Source organism: Sebastes umbrosus, chromosome 10 (assembly GCF_015220745.1).
Source record: "Sebastes umbrosus isolate fSebUmb1 chromosome 10, fSebUmb1.pri, whole genome shotgun sequence".
In the NCBI taxonomy this organism is placed as follows: Eukaryota; Metazoa; Chordata; class Actinopteri; order Perciformes; family Sebastidae; genus Sebastes; species Sebastes umbrosus.
In genome coordinates, this window is record NC_051278.1 from 34,375,746 (window position 1) to 34,399,531 (window position 23,786).

General features: G+C 42.6%; 1 protein-coding gene across 1 annotated transcript in view; it reads left to right on the forward strand.

The window, feature by feature from the left end:
• piezo1 (piezo-type mechanosensitive ion channel component 1) overlaps positions 1-23,786 on the forward strand; it is a 175,050-nt gene that overhangs the window by 24,995 nt on the left and 126,269 nt on the right. The window contains 4 exon segments of the mRNA XM_037781514.1: positions 3,222-3,317; positions 19,281-19,446; positions 19,715-19,856; positions 23,388-23,616. Coding sequence (XP_037637442.1) covers positions 3,222-3,317; positions 19,281-19,446; positions 19,715-19,856; positions 23,388-23,616 — 633 coding nt within the window.

Consider the following 23,786-nt stretch of genomic DNA (forward strand, 5'->3'; position numbering starts at 1 on the left):
TGGTATAGTTCTTTATACTTAAGGCATTAATATATGTATATATTTATATTTATATTTGTAATCTCTTTTAATCATGACTTTTTTGTTGCTTCTTGTATTGTAATGTATTATATGTAATATATTGTTTTTGTTTTTGTTTATCTCCACCTTGAGTCTGCAATAAAGTTTGAATTGAATTGAATTGTTAACCATGTGTTTAACCTATTTCAAACTATTTATTTAAAACTGCGACTGCAGTCCGGTAGAAAATATGTTTCCCTAGAAACATTATTGAGAATGTAGTTTATTTGTATGGGAATGTCATTTTTTAGGAGAAGAGATGCCTGATATCCTGTTATATTAACATTCTTACCTGTATGTTGTTTTATATTTTTACATGTGGAGTCTCATAGTTGAGTGTCTGGTGTTTTACTTGTATTTTGCAGTAGGCAGAATGTTTTTAGCATCATTGGACAAAAATCCCATAATAACCTTTCAGCATATTGTAATGCCAGTGTTCTGAGAGAAAACTAGTCTAGTGCTCCTCCTCAAGGCTCTGTTTTCAGGCTTTAAAACATCTAGCCCGTGACGAGAGACTTTGACCAATCACAGGTCATTTCAGAGAGAGAGAGCGTTCCTCTCATACATTACAGTTACAGAATATTGATTCATATTTGATCAGCGCTGCCTAGTTTGACCGTTTGATCAGAGTTTGCGAGGACACCGGAGGACACCGTAGGACACAGAGGCACATGATGTTTTTCAGATTACCTGTATCATACACACTGCTGTCAGGATATAGTGACCGTTTCATAGAAATAACTTTTTTTAATCATACAGTATTTGCTCCATTCTGTCCTGCTGCAGCTTTAAGGGCCAGACAACAACCTGCATGGTAAACCTCTCACCTTGATGCTCAAACTGTGATCTCAACAGGCTGAGATTAGTCCCGACCTTAACCTAGGAGGGGAGCCAGTTATTATCACTGCGTGTGTTTAACAGCAGGAAATAAACCAGCACGTTTTCTTTATTTCCAGCTCTTAATATTGGCAGATTGTCTTAATTCCTTCAAGCCAGCAACACCTCATAAAATCCCTCTAGTTGTACCGTATGTGGAGGAGGAGAGAGACAGCTGTGGAGCTCTGATATGATGACAGGCTCATCAGGGCATTGTAGTGGCTTTAAATAAAGTTATAAATGACACTTGTCCCTCAGGTCACTGTTATAAAAGTATGCTGAGCTGGGAAGCATTAGTCAGATCAACAGAGCTTCATATTCTAGTGCAGATCTTACGTGATTGTGTATTCCTCTGAGCGCTACTTAGCGTGTCGGCACTGACAGAGCACTGAAGCAGCTGTGCTGCTAACATGCTGCTAACATGCTGCCTGTGTAGACATGGTGTTATACAGTAGAAACAAGGACATACATGATTATGTTGGGTATTGGGTATATGTTGGGTTCTCCACCAACACCTTCTCATCCCAATGCTCTGTCAGACTCCTCGGTGTCGCAGTAAACACCTGCTTAATGTTGTGAATTAAACAGAAACCACTGAGTAAGTTTAGGAAATATAAAAAAGCTTAAAAAATGACTATGTTTGTACAATGAAAACGTCATGACGTTGTGAACACGGGACACGAAAGAACAGCTGATTGTAACGTGAAAGTGAAACTTTAATGCACGGGACATAAACAGCGGAGTCCTGGATGAAAGCCTTGTGGATTTGGACCCGTCCACCTCCCCTCCCTCCCACCATGTGTGTCTCTTTGGCTCTTTAAACTACATCAACACAGGACTGTCTCTGAGCGTCTACTGTTGCCGTGGATGAGTTAAAATTGTTAATCAAAAGCTCCGGTGCATCTCATACCGGCACTAAAGAGCGCCTTGTGGGCGGTATCGAACGCCGATGGCTGTGACAAAGCGTCGGTATTTGATGCCGTGGGGAGATAGCAGGTCAACAGTAGATGTCACATAGAAGTGGTGTACCTCATCTGAAAGTTGGAAACCTGAAGATTAATTTGAGATGCAGCTCAGCACTTGTTCTAGTCATTAAAGCGTCTTGAGATAACTTCTGTTGTGATTTGACGCTATACAAAAATAAATTGAATTGAATTGAATTGAATTAATGATGAATATGATAGAAGTATATGATGGCCATCCTCATGCTCTATTATGTCTCATAAGCTGTTTTTTGGGTTGATACCATTTGTTACACAGATTTGGTCCTAAATTTAACCATTTTTTACCACTGGAGAATTGATAAAAATGATCAATAAGCACTTGTGTTGTGTAAACTGCTCAGAAACCCCCTTATTGTCAATCTAGCTAGGAAAGCCATCCATCTTCTGAATGCTCTAGGTCTCTAGTCTGATCCATCCATCCTCTGAATGCTCTAGGTCTCTAGTTTGATCCATCCATCCTCTGTATGCTCTAGGTCTCTAGTCTGATCCATCCATCCTCTGAATGCTCTAGGTCTCTAGTCTGATCCATCCATCCTCTGAATGCTCTAGGTCTCTAGTCTGATCCATCCATCCTCTGAATGCTCTAGGTCTCTAGTTTGATCCATCCATCCCCTGAACGCTCTAGGTCTCTAGTTTGATCCATCCATCCTCTGAATGCTCTAGGTCTCTAGTTGGATCCATCCATCCTCTGAATGCTCTAGGTCTCTAGTCTGATCCATCCATCCTCTGAATGCTAGTAGGTTTCTAGTTTGATCCATCCATCCTCTGAATGCTCTAGGTCTCTAGTTTGATCCATCCATCCTCTGAATGCTAGTAGGTCTCTAGTTTGATCCATCCATCCTCTGAATGCTAGTAGGTCTCTAGTTTGATCCATCCATCCTATGAATGCTCTAGGTCTCTAGTTTGATCCATCCATCCTCTGAATGCTCTAGGTCTCTAGTTTGATCCATCCATCCTCTGAATGCTCTAGGTCTCTAATTTGTGGCTGTAAAGTTTCATGAGGCTGTGATTATCCTAGAGGTCACCACAGGTCATTTTAGACAGGGAGCTCAATGAAATGTCTCCTATGGGGACTAACATCATCACACATGAATACAGTTGGGCTCATTGGATCCACCAGAGTCTCAGATTTACAGTGATACCCGATTTATGGAATTCAAGACTGTTTAGCGACCCCAGTATGCAGAAATATTCAGATACATAATTTTAAAATAGGAGAAAATAACATTTACATGCATTTATACTGCATGTTTCTTGACTCTGGTGTTTCTGTCTTTGCAGCTTGTCTTTTCCGCTACAACATCCTGTCACTGGTTCACTTCCTCTACCTGCTGCTGCTGCCATGGTTCCTGTGTCCCAACAAGCACACCATCAGAGGTAAGACCGTCACAGCTCTTATGGCTTCTCCTCAGACCCCAAGTTTGTCAAATGAAATGTGATTCCAGTCACTGTGACTTCAGTTTGTCAGTCCTCTGTTCTCTGGTGTTTATTCACAGACATGATTTGCTTGTGTATGTTTGGATTTATGAATTTAAGGTTGTAACAAGACTGAGATTTGATCCAGAGCAGTAAGTGCTCTCTTATAGAGTCATGCCTCCCTTTATTACAGCTATTACAAAATACAGACTTATCATGTTAAAAAGCAATCGTGTCTCCTACTAAATTACGTTCCCATATACTAAACTGTTACGTTTCTAGGGAAACGTAATTTCTCCCAGATTAAAAGTCAAAGTTTTCAACAGTTTTAAACACGTGGTTAACTTAATTGAAACAAAACAACTTGGTTTAGTAAAACAAACATCATGGTTTGGCTTAAAATAAACTCCAAAATACCACATTAAGTCACCAAGACCTCGAGGAACACCAGAGAAAAAGACATGATGGTATTTGGGATCAAAAACTTTTGACATTTGGAGATTTATTTTTGGGTGGAATGAAGTTCTGTTCCGCTCAGAAATCCCCTTATTGTCAATGTAGCTAGGGAAGCCATCCATCCTCTGAATGCTCTAGGTCTCTAGTTTGATCCATCCATCCTCTGAATGCTCTAGGTCTCTAGTCTGATCCATCCATCCTCTGAATGCTCTAGGTCTCTAGTTTGATCCATCCATCCTCTGAATGCTCTAGGTCTCTAGTTTGATCCATCCATCCTCTGAATGCTCTAGGTCTCTAGTTTGATCCATCCATCCTCTGAATGCTCTAGGTCTCTAGTTTGATCCATCCATCCTCTGAATGCTCTAGGTCTCTAGTTTGATCCATCCATCCTCTGAATGCTCTAGGTCTCTAGTCTGATCCATCCATCCTCTGAATGCTCTAGGTCTCTAGTTTGTGGCTGTAAGGTTTCGTGAGGCTATGATTGTCCTAGAGGTCACCACAGGTCATTTTATACAGGGAGGTCAAGTTTCAAAGAATTTGCCAAGAGCTGCTAAACTGTTTTTCTTTTTTTTCCATGACAATGACAATAAAATCTCTATTCTATTCTATTCTATTCTAATATGCTGATGCATACGGACAGGTAGCAATAGTTTGGATTGGAAGTGAACCCAAACAAGAAGTCAGCTTTCTCTTGTTGTTTCATGCTATAGCACCCCTATAGCACCCCTATAGCACCCTTATAGCACCCATATAGCACCCTTATAGCACCCATATAGCACCCATATAGCACCCTTATGGCAACCCTATCGCACCCCTATAGCACCCTTATAGCACCCTTATAGCACCTCTAGCTGCAATGCTCAGCTTGCGCTTGGTGACACACACAGAACACACTGATGCGTGAAATCGATCTTGCGTACCTCGAAGTGTCTGTGTTCGGGTACTTGCGTGGACCATATTTATGCCTCTGTACTAGGGATGTCACGAGAACCGATACTTCGGTACAAAGTCGTTGCCAAAATTTTAAAAAAGAAACGGTACTCTTTTTCTACAGTACTGAAGGTACCGTACGATGACAATTTTCCCACCAGTAAATAAACTCCGTGTTACCGATTACACCGGACATTTTACAAGAAAAGATGAAGGTCAACATGTGCAGAGCGCTGACTCTGATCTTTACTGTCGGTTGGCGGTGTGTCTGGCCTCTCCGGTAGAGCTTTTGCTGCGGGGCTCCGCTGCGGGGGTCTACCTGGCGCCGCTGCTCCGTGCACACCGGCTGTGACGGCTCCATCCTCATCGCGGCGATTACCTCATTAACGTTCTGGTTCCCTTATAGCATTGGGATGAAACGTGAAATATTGCCAAATAGGTGCGTTTGCTTTTCACTTCAACAATAAATCCTCTGCCTCCTACTCCTGCTACTCTGAGCTGAAGGACCAGATGCGTTCATGGTCAATATCTAGCGTCCGTTGTCTGACTATTGCTTGATAACATGCCGCTGATACGCCAAAATTAACTAAATGGGTCAATTCTTTTATTTATTACTTAAAGGCTACATGCCTCTATTTTTTGTAATGTTCAAATGTTTTTAATAAAAGAGTACATGTTGAATTACAGTACAGGGGAGTTATTGTTGTTATTGTTTTGTTTTTTACCGTGGTATCGAATTGGGTATCGAGAATCGTGGAAATTCACTGGTATTGGTATCGACTACTAGATTTCTGGTACCTTGACATCCCTAGTCTGTACATTAATGGAGTCAAACTATAAAGGTTCATTTTTTAAAAAACATTTTCTATTATTAATACAGACACATTTTTGCATCCGTTTGTATCACCTAGGGAGGAAGCTGTGTGTTTAAGATCACTTCTTTCCTTGTAGACTGTGTGTTCACACTTTACTTTACTGTGTATAATCTGCATGTGTAATCTGGTGTAATCTTAAATTATCTCAACCTGTGTAATTTAACAGTTTAACCTCAAACTAGCAAATCAATTTCACCCAAAGATTGAATCAAGCAGCTGGATCCAAAAGCAGAGGGCAGGCAGACTGGTGCAGTTCACTGATTTATTACATGAAAGGTTTACAGGCAATGAGTCCAAAGGCAGGCAGGTAACATCAGGTGGGTGACTAACTGGTAATCAGGTAGCAGGTAACATCAGGTGGGTTACTAACTGGTAATCAGGTAGCAGGTAACATCAGGTGGGTTACTAACTGGTAATCAGGTAGCAGGTAACATCAGGTGGGTGACTAACTGGTAATCAGGTAGCAGGTTATATCAGTGGGGTGACTAACTGGTAATCAGGTAGCAGGTAACATCAGGTGGGTGACTAACTGGTAATCAGGTAGCAGGTAACATCAGGTGGGTGACTAACTGGTAATCAGGTAGCAGGTAACATCAGTGGGGTGACTAACTGACAATCAGGTAGCAGGTAAAAAAACTCAAACAGTAATGATGACGAAGACAAGCTGACAAAGAACAAAGGAAGTGGGCTGGACGTACTGTATATGACTGATTGTGGAATAGAGAACAGGTGAGCAGCACATCTGGTGAGTAACGAGGGACAGGGGAATCTAATGAGGGTGGGGCAGACATCCAGAACACACAAAGACAGGAAGTGAATTGATCTGAAATGAGAGGTGAGTGTGAATAAAACAGGAAACACTAAACACAAACTAGTAGTTGCTTTTCCTGCAGAAAATGCGTGTGAATGCTGAGAGCTGAAATTTATTGCAAAGCATTAAAGCACAAATGTATTTACACTGCACTGGAGCTGAACTCCATGACCCAAAAAAAGATGCTAGAAAAGCAGGAAGCTAAACTGTCATACTGTCGAAGGTGGAAGTTGAAATGAATTAACTTGTTAGACAGAAAGTAGTATTTGGGTGCAATTAAACCTATAACTAACTATAACTATTAACTATTAACTATAAGGAAATGGAATGAACCTTTAAAAGTGTAAGGCATTTCTTTTTTTCCACTCCAAGAGCTTACAAACATTATATTGTATCTTTGACTTAAAGGTGCAGTGTGTAGGAATCTAGCAGTGAGGTTGCCAATTGCAACCAACTGAAACTTCTTCTGTGTGCCAAGCGTGTCGGAGAACTACGGTGGGCGACACGAAAACGTGAACGTCCGTCTCTAGAACCAGTGTTTGGTTTGTCCGTTCTGGGCTACTGTAGAAACATGGTGGCCGGCTCCGTGAAGAGGACCCGCTCCTAGGGGCATGCGATATGATGATACTAAAACATGAATAATTAAAATGTCTCTACGATCTGCCTTTACAGCGAGATCGTTAGAACCGTGATACAGTGTACATTCTAACAGTTGCTGTTGCTGGTAGGTTCAAGATGGCGTGCGTCAGTGCACCGGCTCTGCGCTTCCTAGTTTGGTGCTTATTTGTGTGAATGCTGGATTTGCTTGTTGAGTTTTGTTAGGCAAAGTATGTGTGTAGTCGTCAAGACTTAATCAACGTGGGATTACAGCACAATACCGCCGTTACAAGCCATTTCAAGCGGACATCTCCACATCACCGGGGTCCACATTTTACGTGGATTGTTATCGGCTCTGGGAAGCGACGTAGAGAGAGGAAGCAGAAACGGGGATGCCGGACGGGGCTGCTGGCTAGGCTAAAGAAACATCCACACAAACCCCACTACCAAGCGTCACTGTTCCCCTGATTTAGAGGCTCTGTCAGTTACAGTATGTGTCGACCCTTCTATATGCCCAGAGAGCTGACAGTAGTAATTATTACGGCTGTCTATATTCCACCTGTGGATCTGTGTCTAATCAGCTACCTGATTTACTATTCCATGTTCAGTTCCTTTAATGTTATGTGGCAAGAGTGCTCTTTACTTGAGTGTTGTTGTTTACCTTTTGAAACCGATGTCTAAATTCTTGTTGAGTGTTCATACTTTGCAGAATCATACACTTGATTAAAATCCGTTTGTCCTTAATGATTTGTTCTTCTTTTTCCTTATGTTTTATTAGCTTATAGGGCTGTTTTTTTTTTTAAATGGGGGAATTAGTTTGGTTGTAATGTTCAGTTACTTTCAAAATTGTCTTTAAAACAAGCATGAAAAAAAATCGTGATAAGATATTTTTGCCATATCGCCCACCCACTACCCGTTCCCTATGTAGATATGAACAGCTCATTCTAAGCTAACGAAAACTCAACGGTTCTCATTTTCATTTGATTATACACAAAAAACACACCTATTAATTTCATATTCCATTTCTGCCAATGGATCCCTCTGAGATGTCTTGTTAACAGCTTACCTGTGGCCGTTAAGTCAATGAAAGTCAGCGTCCTGTGGCTCGCACTCATGCTATTGCTCGCTGTACATAGACATGAAGGAGCATCGTTCAACACAGTGAGGAGACACACGTCAGCTAAAAGCACAATATCACTCTATATTTCAGCTGCTGGGCAGTAATGTTAGCTGACCAGACGAAGGTCTCTCCATGAATCAATGCTGATACTGATACAAACCAAAGCTACGGTCTCTCCGTTGTCTACTGACCGCGGTCTGGAGGCTGAAGCAGGAAGAGTTAACACTGTTTAACAGACGGGCTTCACTAGATAGAACTTTGCGGTTTTGGTGCTTCCGTGTAGTTTGTGTTGGATTTGAGTCTGAACAGCGTAGCCACGCGCAAGCGTGCATGAGACACCGACCAGCAATGATTTATACGTGTAAGAAGTTACAAACAGTCCCTTTAATTGAAGAATATAACTATCTCCTCCACCCACTGAGAACACACACACGATTATAAATGTGAGGCTTTGAGTAGTTTCTCTGATATTTTCCACAATGTCGAAATGAAAATTGCTACTTCGCCAATTGACACTGTGATCGTTAGTCCCAGTTCCTAGTGGGTCAAAATATTTTTTTGCCTTCTTTTCCTGTCCTCCCTTCTGTCTCTGGCCCTGTTCAGACCTGGCGTTAACATGCATCGGGGCCACGATCCATTCACAAGTGGACAGCTGTAAGTACGTCTGTTCACACCTGGCATTAAACGTCTTCACTTGTGATCAGATTTCACTTCCCCGCTCTGTATGCAAATAAACACGTAGTAACCACATGGCTAATAAAGCAGAAGTTGTGACGTAATACTACAGGAATGTCAGTAGTAATATCCTACATATTGGAATTTCGGTAGATTTTATTAACATAAAAATAAAAGGTTATTGTACCGGTGGTCCCCGGGGACCTCCGCGCTGCCGACACCGCTGTCTTTGCCAGACAACAGCCTGTAGGGGTACAGAGCTCCAGAGAGCCGGGAAGAGAGAGAGAGGGCGGGTGTCAGCTCCGAGCAAAGCAGCGGAACAAAACCAGTGACACATCTTCGACAGTATGAGAATAATGCACTTCCTGTTCCCAGTCTGATAGTTTCAGGATACAGTAGAGCACAGAGGCTGATTCATTGCTGACCAGCGCCTGTGTCTGCCTGTCTATTCACCTGAGGAGCTGAGAGACCTGCGGATCCCAGCGGAACATCAGATGAGTAGGCGGTCCTTAATGTGGCCCAGGACACATTCACTACACACAGTTAAAATAATGTGGTCATATGTGGCCCAGACCACCTCTGAATGTGGTCTGAAAGATCCGATCTCAATGTGTCCTCAATGCGTCTCGAGTGAGTTCTCACCTGGCGGGCGGCTGTGGCTCAGAGGGTAGAGCAGGTTGTCCACCAATCGGAAGGTCGGTGGTTCGATCCCCGGCTGCTCCGGGTCACATGTCGATGTGTCCTTGAGCAAGACACTTAACCCCGTGAGTGAGTATTTAGATTAGATCCTGATCGACAAAGTTGGCACCTTAGTAGCCTCTATCATCAGTGTATGAATGTGTGTATGAATGTGTGTGTGAATGGGTGAATACTGACATGTAGTGTAAAGAGCTTTGAGTGGTCGGAAGACTAGAAAAGTGCTATATAAATGCAAGTCCATTTACCATTTATCACAATCAAAATGTGTAGAGAGGCTTTTATTTTGGTAGGAGAATAGTTAAAGAGAGGGAACAGAGAGCAACGGGGAGTTCCCCTGAAGGAAAACCCACTGGCCTGCCAAGACCCTGACACGTGCACGCACGCACGCACTCACACACACACACACACACACACACACACCGGGAGTGACTAATAGGAAGCAGCATTGTTGGGCTCTGAGGAGAACTGAGAGACAGTTTAAGTCAGAGCTGGAGATTACTCAACAATTGGCATGTCTTCAAATATTCAGTTCTACTGGTATTCATCATGCATAAGACTCCTAAACATACTGTAGTTATTCTTTAAGGGCGGGCGGGGGGGGGGGGTTGATATGGTTTTAGTTGGAGGATGGTGATGTCAGATTGTTCTTAAAGTCTCAGAGGACTATTCTCTATAAACTCAGTGATGCGTTGATGTTACACAGTTCACAGTCATTGGGCACTATGACAAAACCAAGGATTGTATGGAGAATGTAGAATTCATATCTAAATGGTAAATTGTGAGTTGTTGTAAAGCAGTGGTACTAAGGGAAGTGATGAAGTTTGGAGTACATCAATATCTTTGAATCTTTGAAATTTTACTTTTTATAATGAAACAAAGCATATCTTGAGTCCTGCCCTGAGCCATAGTAAAGATGACGGGAACAAAGGAGGAAGTCACGTGACATCAGCAAAGTCAAAGTCTGCATAGGGAGGAGGATGGGGTGGACGGAGAGGTCAAACAGAGGACTTTCAACCAGGAGGACACTGTTCATGTCCCATGTAAAACCAAAAGTCAACGTAGATATATTTTAACTTACAGTTAACGTAACTGACGTACTTAACTTGCGTCACGTACGTAACAAGCGTAACAAACGTAACAAGCGTAACAAGCGTTACAAGCGTAACAAGCGTAACAAACGTAACAAGCGTAACAAACGTAACAAGCGTAACAAGCGTAACAGGCGTAACAGGCGTAACAGGCGTAACAGGCGTAACAAGTGTAACAAACGTAACAAGCGTAAAAAACGTAACAAGCGTAATAAACTTAACAAGCGTAATAAACGTAACAAACGTAACAAGCGTAACAAACGTAACAAACGTAACAAGCGTAATAAACGTAACAAGCGTAACAAGCGTAATAAACGTAACAAACGTAACAAGCGTAATAAACGTAACAAACGTAACAAGCGTAACAAACGTAACAAACGTAACAAGCGTAATAAACGTAACAAACGTAACGTAACAAACGTAACAAACATAACAAACGTAACAAACGTAACAAGCGTAACAAACGTAACAAATGTAACAAACGTAGCAAGCGCAATAGGCGTAACAAACGTACTTGTTTTAACCCAGAACCCCTGGCACCACTGATAGTCTTTTTTTTTGTTTATTCTGGGCAAACAAACAAACGCGTTTCAGCTGTAAGCCGTCATCAGCGGGATCACTCAAGACGTAATGCCAGTTTTAAATATTTGTTTGTTTGCCCAGAATAAACTAAAAAAGACTCTTTATCTGTGAGTGCCGGTGATTTGTTTCTTCTGTTCCACCTAACTAAGTGGTTTTGTCACCTGAACCTAAGCAAGTGTTTTTGTTTGAATTCACAACGTGAACCACGTGTTTACTGCGAGTGTCATGGATTGATACGCTGGGCTACCCGGTGTGTCAGGTAGTGAAGCCAAGGGGTCCTGACCAAGCGTCAGTATGTGACGAGTTGGGATGAAAACAGTCATTTCTTTTGTTTTTTTTACCTTTATATACTCAGGGGAGATTCTCTGAGAGCAATGCTCTCTTTTTCAGAAATGTCCTGATCACATTCACACCTGGAAGCTGCCCAGTACACCAGTACACCAGTACAACCACAGTCTTATCTGCTGGTTACTGAGCAGCTCCACTGGAGCGGTTAGGGTTAAGGGCCTTGCTCAAGGGCACCTCAGTGGTGGTAATTAGGGGGGGTAGGCAAACATTGCTTTTCACTTTTCCCCACCCAGATTTATCCTGCCGGTCCGGGGATTGAACCGGCCGGTCACAAGCTCGCTCCTCTAACCTTTAGGCCACCACTGCCTCATATATGTCATCCTCAACATGTGAGTCACTGGTAAACAGATGATTTAGTCATTTAGGTATGAGGACGTGTTGCCGTGCTCCTATCAGTGGGAAGGATAAGTTACATATTGACTCTGTGATTCAGTTATAAAGATTCAGTTAGTCCTTCATGTCTGACACTAGTGACGTACTTGTGATAGATGGATTAACTTCACACTTTACTTATCTTAATACTACATTTTAATGTTTGCACTTGTTTACTTGGTTAGATATAGGTCTATAGTTGGCTAGGACCTCTGGATCAAGAGTGGGCTTTTTAAGAAGAGGTTTAATTACAGCTACTTTAAAGGACTGTGGTACATAGCCTGTTAGTAAAGACACATTGATCATATCCAGTAAAGAGGTGCTAACTAAAGGTAAAACTTCTTTAAGCAGTCTAGTTGGGATTGGGTCTAGGAAACAGGTAGATGGTTTAGATGAAGAGATCAGTGAAGTCAGTTTGTGGAGGTCGATGGGAGAAAAGCAGTTTAAATATATATCAGGTTGTACAGCTGTTTCTAAGGTTCCTAAGTTTGAGGATAAATCGGTACCAGTTGACGGTAGGAGGTGATTAATTTAGTCTCTAATAGTTATGATTTTATCATTAAAGAAACTCATGAAGTCACTACTACTGAGGGTTGTAGGAATACATGGCTCAATAGAGCTGTGGCTCTCTGTCAGCCTGGCTACAGTGCTGAATAGAAACCTGGGGTTGTTCTTATTTGTCTCTATTAATGATGAGTAATGGGCTGCTCTGGCATCACAGAGAGCCTTCCTATATGTTTTAAGATTATCTTGCCAGACTAAATGAGATTCTTCCTGTTTGGTGGAACGCCATATCCTTTCCAGTTTCCTCGATGCTTGCTTTAGTTTGCGTGTTTGAGGGTTATACCATGGAGCTGACTTCCTTTGTTTTATTAACTTCTTTTTTAGAGGGGCAACAGAATCAAGTGTGACTCGCAGTGAGTCTGTAACACTATCTACAAGATGATCAATTTGGGTAGGGCTAAAGTTAGCATACGAGCCCTCTGTTATATTGAGACATGGTATTGAATTTAATGCTGATGGAATCGCTTCCTTAAATTTAGCTACAACACTATCAGATAGACATCTAGTGTACACACTTTTGTCTGATGGTGTATAGTCTAGTAATAAGAGTTCAAAAGTGATTAAATAATGGTCTGATAAAAGAGAGTTCTGTGGAAAAACAATTAAATGTTCAATTTCAACACCATATGACATAACGAGGTCGAGGGTGTGGTTAAAACGGTGAGTAGGTTTATGCACGTTCTGCGAGAAACCAATTGAATCTAATAAAGAGATAAACACAGTACTGAGGCTATCATTATCAACGTCCACATGAATATTAAAATCACCTACTATAATGACTTTATCTGTTTTCAGGACTAAGCTTGATAGAAACTCTGAGAATTCAGATAGAAATTCAGAATATGGGCCTGGAGCGCGGTACACTATAACAAAGAGAATTGTCTGTAGTGTTTTCCAGGTTGGGTGTGAAAGACTAAGAACAAGGCTTTCAAATGAGTTATAATTTAGTTTAGTTTTAGGGTTTATTAATAGGCTTGAGTCGAAGATGGCTGCAACTCCACCTCCTCGGCCGGTGTCTCTAGGAATGTGAGTATTAATATGACTCGGGGGAGAGGATTCGTTTAGGCTGATATATTCTTCATGACACAGCCAGGTTTCAGTAAGACAAAATCAATCAATGTGATTATCTGATATTAAATCATTTACTAGTAGAGCTTTAGATGACAGAGATCTGATATTTAAGAGTCCACATTTAATTCTCCTGTTTTGTTGCTTTATTGCAGTGCTAGTGTTAGATTTTATTAGATAATTATGTTTAACTCCTCTTCCGTTTACTTTTGATTGAATTAATTTAGGTGGGGCAGACACAGTCTCAGTTAGGTTTGGGGTTAAGCTATGGGTGGGTAACTGCTCTAGTGGAAGCGCAGAGAAGTGTGTAAGACTACAGCTCTGCTTCCTGGACTGACCTCTGGTTTGTCATGGATTTGGTCCACTAACAATCTTGGTCAGATTTCTGGATAAGAGAGCCGCACCATCCAAAGTAGGATGAATGCCGTCTCTCCTAATCAGACCAGGAGTCCCCCAGAAAGAGTTCCAATTATCAATGAAGCCCACATCGTTTTTAAGACACATAAAGGCTTCAGAATTCACCAGTGGGATATTTACTGACGTATTTTATATCGTAGAACTAAACGTTAAAATCTCTTCAGCTTGTGCCAACCACAGACCTTATTTCAGGCATCTTACTAAAATCCCATTGACTTCCAGACGAAGGAACAGGAAGTGCTGTTGTGCGGGATTCAGGACTCATTCCTGCAGCTCTCTATGGGGAACATGTTAGCATAGCTACATTAGCATTTAGCTCAGACACATTCACAGATTCTTACTGGTCTGATATGCAGCAGTATTTCATTGCAGACAGACCACGGTGTCTCAGAAAGTGGTTAAAGTTCATGATGAGGGTAACAGGGCCAAACACACATGCTGTATAATCCCTCCGTACTGTGTGTGCTGTTAACTGGACCTGCAGAGACTCACTGAGACACACAGTCTGAGACATGAAGAGACAGAGTTGAGATGAGATGGTACCTTGCCAGGTTGGGGAATAAATAAAAGATGAAAGCTGTTTGTATTGCGTGTGTTAACAAGTCTAAATGAGACTCAAGGCCACAGAGCCGAGGTGTCAGCAGGACGTGGGGAGGGGGGGGTGTCTACGCTGCTCTGTGTCTGCTGGATGTAGAAGGCCTTTGTTTGCTAATATGTCATCCGTTACCATTTTATAAGTTGATAGAGTATGAAGTGCTTGCTGTTTGCTTTGGAAACTTTCTCTGGACTGTGTGAAACAGGCAGCAGTCATCTGTCATATCTAACAAACAATGAAGTTAATGAGAACATTTATTGACGAGGTCAGAGGGTTACAAAATCTACTTTATATCTCATTACTGAGGGAATCTGATTGAATACAATTCTTCTTTTATGCCATTGTTTTTCATCAGTGCCTCACCTCACCACCTACCTCACAATAAAGCTTTAGCACCTCCTAATAAATATTACTGGTTGTGGAGTTTATAATCACTGTGGTGTATCGGTAAGAATACATGAGAAGATGCTTCAAAGGTTTCTAGTTCTTTACTAGAAGACTGTGCAGGTTTACACTTGAATGAGTGTGTGTGGTTTATCTTAATTGACGCGCATAATCTCCTATACAGCCAGCAAGACAACCTTCATCCCACACATATGCATCGAACTCACTGCAGTGAACCAGCAGACCAGACTACAGAGGCTAAATGAGCCACTAAACAACTTCAAGTCCAAGTAGCTGATTAGCTCCTGACATGCTCGTTCACATGCTGTCTAATGAAATGAAGGGGCTGCTGTGCCTGAACTCCAAGTGAACTGCAAACCTTCTTAACAGGTTTTATTGACAGTGTTGACCTGTTTTGGGGCCGTTTCTCCCTCTTCAGGACTGACGGAGTCCACCCCAACAGGCTGAGTAGCTGCATGCTAGCAGCTAACATGCAGCACGCCGCACAGTGTTCCCCACGTGATTGACTATTTACATCTCACACCCCTTCCTGGAACCCCCATCTCCATCCCCGCCTATACAGTGACACCGCAGAGTATTGTTGTTCCCCCAGCTAGCTCCCCACCCCCCCAGTAGCCTCATCTGTCTCTACCCCATCACAGGACCAATTCCCCATACAGACCATCATTAGGCACCAAGCCTCTCATCAGCAGATTTAAACGCTCACGGTGTCAGAACACCTGTTACCGGCGTGTAGACCAACCCCCCAGGAAGAGCGCCGGTCGTTGATCCCAACTTTCGTAGTGGTCAAACGGCGGTACTACAACTTCCGTGTCCGTCACATGATGCCATTGGGCTCAAAAATACTTTTTCCCATAGACTCACATTGGGAAAGAGACATCTGTAACTCAGAGGATCATTTATTTTGAGGTGAATCAACTCCCCAGTATGAACACTCTAATAGTCCTTATTTAAATCATCAGGTCCTAAAAGTTGTAAAACGCACTATAGCTGAATCCAGAGTTATTTCCCTTCCTCCGTTCATGTGAATGAGACCCAGACCGAGGCTGGAGCGCAAGCCGTGACAACGACGTGACGTTGGGACCCCGTGATCGAGTCATGTGACCGAGAACACGCTACTGCGCATGTTCCATGTGTCCGAAATCCGGGTACTTTTCCAGACGGAAGTGGAGCCATTTAGGCTTCATGCTCCACTGAGACACTCTCATAGGAATGAACGAGGCCCCGCCTCCAACGCTGGATCCAGTTCTCTTCATACATCCATGGTGTAGACCACAGTGTGTTAAATCTCTAAATCAGATGCATATACGCACATGACCTGTCGTAAGTTTGCCCTCTACAACATCTAATCTGTCACAAACAAAGGCCCTCTAGTCACTGACTTCATTACAGATCACATACTGGATTGTCTCACAGAAAGCTGGACCACTAGAGTTCCTTTACATTTTCATGCCCCTTCAGTTTGGCCTTGATGCCTTTCGCACACTGCCCCAGCAGATTCTGCTTCTTTTCTGTTAATACGTGTTTTAGACTTTAATGTCCACTGTTGTGATTATGAGTTCGGGCAACATTAAGTGAAATGCTGCACACATAATCATTGATCCATCAATTTGGAGCAAGGTATGAACCGCTGGAAAACTATTTATCATGATAGTTTGACACAAATCATAATCCTGGATTCCAGCAGCTGTCCAGAAATAATCCCATTTCAGAAGCACCGCTAAAAACATCTATTTTTGACGGAGCTGCAGCACAATGCACAGCGCCTCCTTCACTGGTTGAGGAGATGTCTCCTTCTCCTTCTACCCCCTCCCCCCTCTGTAGTGTTCTTCTCCTGCTAACAGGCACTGTATGTGAATATAGATACAAAATAATTATGAGGATGAATGTTATTATACCCCCGCGACAACGTAGTCGGGTGTATATAGGGCTACGCGTGTCCGTCCTTCCGTCCGTCCGGTGGTCTAGTTGTGCCTTTTGGGGGTTACCCAAAAGGCCAACCTTTTGGGTAACCCAACCTTACTTGAGGAAGGTGAGCTAATAACAAGCTAGATTGTGCTCAATAGACTAATTCCATTACTTCCAAAAGGGCAAAACATTTGGCCCTACTTCAGTAGGGGTCAAGCAGTGAGCGGGGGGATGTGAGCCATGCTCACTTTTGCCTTGTTTTAACAACTAAAACACAGCCACAAGTCTTGGACTTTTACTGGAATTAACTTTGTCTACAGGCTGCAGCACAACACAGCAGGGACTGGCCACAATAAACACAATAACAAGAAACCATTTAACTACGTATACTCAGCCTACTTAGGCTTAGTTTTATACTCCCGTGACTGGTGTATCCTACATGTCTGAAAGTGTTTTCTAAGTGACAGCTTGTAGCAGATGTAATAGTTAAGCCTGCTGCGTTTATTTCCATACCACAGCTGCCACAGTGGAGCAGAATTAACTGGACACAACCTCTTATATTTATGGGGCTGCTGAAGGCCTCTTCACTGTGGATATATGATAACAACATGTCACAACTCTATTGTGGATCACACTACTCCACACCTTGCCCTACAAAACCCACTGCTGTATCCCCACACCACTGTACGTCATTTATGTGTAATGAGTGGAAGTTTGTCAAGTGGGAGCTTGACATGACGTTTACCATTCCCAGTGGACTCATTAATGTGTGAAACCTTAGATTAACCAGGACAGAGGATGCAGCTCTGACGTACTGTAGCTGACTGCTGTAGTGACTGTAGGGCTGACACCTGTCCAGTACTCTTAACAGAAACACATCCCCCCAACCCGGTTCTGAAATCAACTTTCTTCACTTCCTGCCCCTGTGGCAGGTCAGTATTTTCTTTTTCTACTACTCGGAAATTAGATCTGCCACTTTTGAAATCTCTGCGCTAAATAAAGGAATAACATTTTAGATCCGATGTCATTCAATGTTCGATATATTTAACATAAAAAATATTATATCCACGGTAAATTACAGTGTTGGAATGGAGGGTAGTGTACACAGTACTGTACTTTGTTATTGTCATCTATAGTGGTTATTTGTATAAAAACGCACAATTCAAATGATTATGATTATTTAAATATTTGCTTGATTAAAAAAAATCTTGGTAAGTTGTTATGAAGTTAAACAGGTCATAATTCTCTCTCTATTATCAATTTGATGTGAAATCATCTCCTAACAACTGGATTTATTCAAGTTTCTCACCAAAAACTACATTTTACGAGATTACATTTGAACACATCATGATAAAAAATTCGTAATTTACCTTCACCCAATAGTCCTTTTTCCTGAGCCGACTTTGAACGCCTCATAATAATAACTCAATGGCACCTCCGTTAACGTTCGTATCTCCGGTATTTATCCAGTCAGGACTGTGCTGCTAACGGCTGCTAACAGCTAATGTTACTAACTCTCCTTCTGTTGATTTAAACACAGCTGGTTGTTCACAGTGTCGCTTTATCAGGTCAAAATAGGGTGCACCCCCTCAGGTTTAGTAGCGCCACGCTGTTGAGCACTTTTTTTTCTCTCCGCCGTGCCTCCGGTCCAAAACAAACTGAAACATGACACAGCGTGCGTATGCGTCATTGTGCAGCGTAACTGTCAGGGCATCAATAAGAGGAATTGATAGTCATGGAAGCATGAGATGCCAAGAAAGTGCGCACAGCTGTTTTCTATTCCATCACTAGCGTTTTCTCTGCCCGCCAAAGTGGCGGATGTCCTGATGATTTTACCCACCACTGCCAATAATTTACCCGCATTTGGCGGGTGGCGGGTGCTAATTTCAGACCCTGCCCACAACTACTGGCCAGATGAGACAGGTCCAATTACATCAGCGGCGCTGCTTTGATTGGCTCTTGGGGTACAGGACCGCCCACTTTTTCTTCTTCTCTACTTCCTCAATGCACCGTTGTTTTTCTGGCTGTCACATGAAGTTAATACCGTACCATACTTAAAACAATGACAGCATACAACAAGTAAACATTCTGCTACCACATCATTACATTATTAGTATTATAATGTCTATTAATCCACATACAGTATGATGCTCTAGTGTCTGGAGCAGTGTGTGTTGGATTGAGTGTGGGAACAACGTCGCTCTATATACATATGACTCAGAGGAATAATATCTATCAGGGCTTGGATACACACAATATAGGCTTACTGGTTAGTAGATACATTCATTGTTGGATTGAGTCTGCACATTGGGTGTATTTTACTCTGTATTATTATTTATTGTGATGTATTTGACTGTACATTGAACTCAGGTTTGACCTCCATCCTCTGTCTCTCTTGTCTCTTTGTCTTCCAGGTCACACAGGTCGGTTCATCAGAGCAGTATTCTGTACGAGTCTACTGTTCGTACTGGCCCATATCTGCTTCCAGACAGTCCTATACACATATCCTCCTCTCAACATCGCCATAGGGGATAACTGTTCACAATGGGACACCATAACAAGGCATATAGGACTGTCCAGGTACGTAACGAGTGGAGCACCAGTTACTGATTGGGGAAAGGGTTTTGATAAAAATAGGAGAACGCTTATAATGCAGACAGCAGTCTCATGTGATGCAAATTTGATACGCCCTCATATTTTAAGTAGTATAAGACAAAAGGCACAAGCAGATTCATTTAATTTGTGTCGAATATTTGAGGAAATATCAGAATATGAGATTTTCATTTGCATCTACATGCATGTGTTGGTGTAAATGGGATCTTTGTCCTCCCTTGTGTGTGTCTCACAGGCTTCCTCTGGATGATCCTTGGAGTGTGTTACGCCTCCTGTGTCCTGACCTGGGTGTGTGTATAGTTGCCTTGGTAACAATCGTCCTCTGCAGCCGATTGGTCAGGAACAGAGAGATGGTGGCTGCTGCCAACATTACATCGGTGAGTTGTGTGTGTGTTTGCCAGAGATACAGTATGGCTGAACAGGTCACTGTGATGACACAGTGTTTGATTCATTATGTGGAGGTGCTGTTTTGCGGCAAGGGAACAGCGAGCCGGTCATTGTTGAGAAAGAATCCCCGACAGGGCGATGCTGCACGAACGTGAAGGGGATTCTTTCACAACAATGACCGCTAGCTGTACATTATCCCACTTATTACACGGCTACTTACTGAATAAATAAAAAATTTGACACAAAAACGGTCCTCCAGAGTCCAACATCAGAGCTGGGTCCATAGCAACGGTTTGTTATACATAGCAACGGTCTGTTATAGAGAAATTACAGACCGAACACCATGATTGACCAATCAGAATCGAGTATTCAACACAGCCGTGTAATAAAGCAAGTTAACTGGATTATCAGGTATATGATTCTAAAGCCTCATTCACTTCAGTCTGGTTTCATGAAGCAGGTTTGCCCCTAACAGTAGACTACTATATTATACTGAATTATATGAACACTTTCCTTATTGTGCTACCTTACGACAAGCTTCTAGAAGTGGCTCAGCAGCCCACCAACATCTGGCTTTAGTCTTTAGTGGGAAAGGTTGGGCATTGATTCTCGGGACAAATCAGACTCAGAATCAGCTTTAATGGCTAAGTAAGTATGAACAGAGAAAAAAAGAATGCACAGAAATAGACATACGGCTAGAAATAGGAACAATAAAGCTGAACAAGTTAGATCTAAACATGTGTCTACCATAAAGTCTCTCTGTATATAAAACAGTCATACAATAATGCAAAGGATGCTGGAATGTTTAATGTGTAAGGGATAATATACAGCGAGCCAGTCATTGTTGTGAAAGAATCCCCGACAGGGCGATGCTGGTGGACCCCGACCCGAAGCAATACAGCGATATTTATATTCATATTGGTTGTGATGATATTAACATGTTAAAAAACAGTGAGTATTTACACTATGAAATATATCATTTACTGGTAAAATATATTGACACTATATGACTGATGTGTTGATCGGAGTGACAGTCGGCAGGTAGAAACTGTTGTTGTGTCTGGTTGTGTTGGCGTACAGTGCTCTGTAGCGCCTCCCAGAGGGGGGAAGATTCAGGGTGGGGAGGGTCTGCAGTGATGCTTCCTGACTCTGGAGGTGTAGAAGTCCTGGACGGAGGGCAGGCTGCCACCAGTGATGTTCTCTGCAGTCCTGACTGTCCGTTTTAGTCCGTTCCTGTCCTGTTCGGTGGCCGACCCGAACCACACAGTGATGGATCATTGCAGTTTACAACTGGATCAGCAGCTCCTGAGGCAGGTTGAACTTCCTGAGCTGGCGCAGGAATGGTGGTCTGGGTACTGGATGGGATTTTCCCCTGCCTCACCTGCTGTCAGGTGGAGGCTGGGACAGTGAGCTGGGTGAGTTTGGAGCGGAGGATGTCTGGGATGATGGTGATGACCGGCGAGCTGAAGCCCAAAAACAGGAACTTTGTTTTTTATGTCTGAGCACTGAATCAAATGGCAAAAATAAAAAATGACAGTAGTGATCACGGCATTATTCCATGACGATGTCATTAACTCAATACAGAGCTTACCCATCGTGTCCTGAGAGCTGACAATCAGTCAGATTTGATGCTTCTGTTGAGTTAAGACGGCCTTGAAGTTGACTGTATCATGTAGTCCATCCACTGAAGACTCTTGGATTAGTTGGTCGGTACGTTGTTTAGTGAATGTAGATGAGGATGAGCATCTGTCTGATGTCCATCATGTCACAGGAGCCTGTAGCTCCAGTGAGGGCTTCAGCATAGCTTCTCTCATTTAGCTGTGATGGTGGTGCTGAACGGAGGTCTTGCTGCCATGTTTGTGGTGGTCCTGCCATGCCCATTGGCACTACTGAGGGGCCTAAGGGAGGTGGGCATGGATGTGGGGGTCCATGGTGGGCTGGGCATGGGGATGTGAGTGGGGCTCCAGGGTGGGGTGGGTATGGAGGTGGCAGTCGGACGCTGGGTGGTGGTCTGGGGTGAGGAGGGGGGAGATATTCAGGAGCTCCTTGGTGGGGCTCTGGGGACTCGCCAGTTGTTCCATGTCTCGGGTGCTGTGGAGGGTGGCGTTGTGGGTCTCCGTCTCCAGGGCAACCGCCTAAACAAACAGTACAGAGATGTAGGTCAGACGATGGAATCTGAGTGAATACATATTCCAGTTTTTCATGTTGATATGATAAACAGTGAAATGAGATGAACACTTGGACATTTCTTGTTGGGATTCTCTCTTGAATGATTTATTATATTTCATAATTCAGAGGTTTCCCCGAGCCGACTACTCACCTTTGTCTGACTGGATATTTTTACACAGCAGTGAAGTCATATTTTGTAGGAGGATTAGTTCCTGAGATATTCCTGTCTCAGTAATAAGAAACACCTGTTACTGCATATCATGACTGAGTGGTTTGCTAGTACTGTGTGTACTGTGTGTACTGTGTGTACTGTGTGTACTGTGTGTACTGTGTGTACTGTGTGTACAGGGATATTAGACTACTCACAGCACAATTAGTAGTCAGACCTGTGTTGTATTTATGTGATGGAACTTGATAGCCTGAGTATTGTATCTGTAATCTTTAATGTTGAAGAGTGCAGTGAAGACAAGTGGTACAATCTGTGTCTGTATGTACCATTACAATCCTGGGCTGAAACAAGACATATACTGCAGTATAAGTGGTGTGTATGGGAGCAGGGGCCCTCCTGCAGAGGTGAAACCAAAAATTCAGATTTATATAACAACTCAAAATGTTGCACACATGCAGGGACAGGATGCAGGTATCCTGAAATAAAGAAGCAGAAATGTAAATGAGTGAAGAAGTGTGGATACTACTGGTGGACCACTCCATGTATATTTTAGGTGTGTTCATGCATCCAGTCCTTTTGGGTGTGTCTCTCTGTCCAGTCCTGCATTTCATGAGATATGACAGTACGAACTCACCAAACATGGACCCAGCAGGTGAAGCATTCTTTGCTTCACAGCATTCATTCCGGCCCACTAGTGACCAGCCTGAATCCCAGTCGCTCGTCCCTTCCGACGTCCAGCCTGAATTCCTAGCAATCATTAATTATCTCGTTATCTCGAGACAACAAAGCTTGATTTCTTGAGATAACAAGATAATTACCTCGAGATCTTGAGATAACAGCATTAAATAAAAATATTGCAAGGGAACTGTATATGCAAAATACATATATATGGAAATAAGATTGCAGCTTCCATAGGTTAAGTTTACAGATGACACATTTACAGGCGTCTTGCGGATCTGTTCACACTATTGAGACAAATCTACCCCCATAACCTAATGACAGGTTTTCATGAATAGACTGACTCAGTCGTAAGAGTTGTTCCTAGTTAGGAGGTAGTATTAGCTCTAAGATGTTTCATAAATACAACCTGACCTACATGGAGATACATTCTTGTGTCTGTAACTGAACCTGCATAATTTACTTTAACAACTGTAACTTTAATTTTGTCCCTTTTCCACTATAGCTTGAAGATGATCCAACAGAAAACGCAGATGATGAGGAGGAGGATGAGGAGGAGGAAGAGGCATCAAGAGATGAAGATGAAGAAGAAAGGTCATTACCCGTTGACCCTGACGAGGAGGTTTCCACAGCAACCAGAGCCAAGCAGGTGGCTGAGTGTCTGAAGGCCACAGCCCGGAAAGTTCTCCGGGACCTGGGGAGAATCCTGTCCATCAGCCTGCTGGCTTTGGCTGGTAGGATCTATGTCATAACGTTTCCACATTATTTCACAACATATGAAGAAAAAGAAGAAGCTGAAAAAAAATTAGCACGGTCCAGACATTGGTATTTGGTGCTCAATTTAAAACTTCTGATCAGATTTATTTTGTCAGGCTGTCTTCATTCATCATTTAAAAAGTGATTC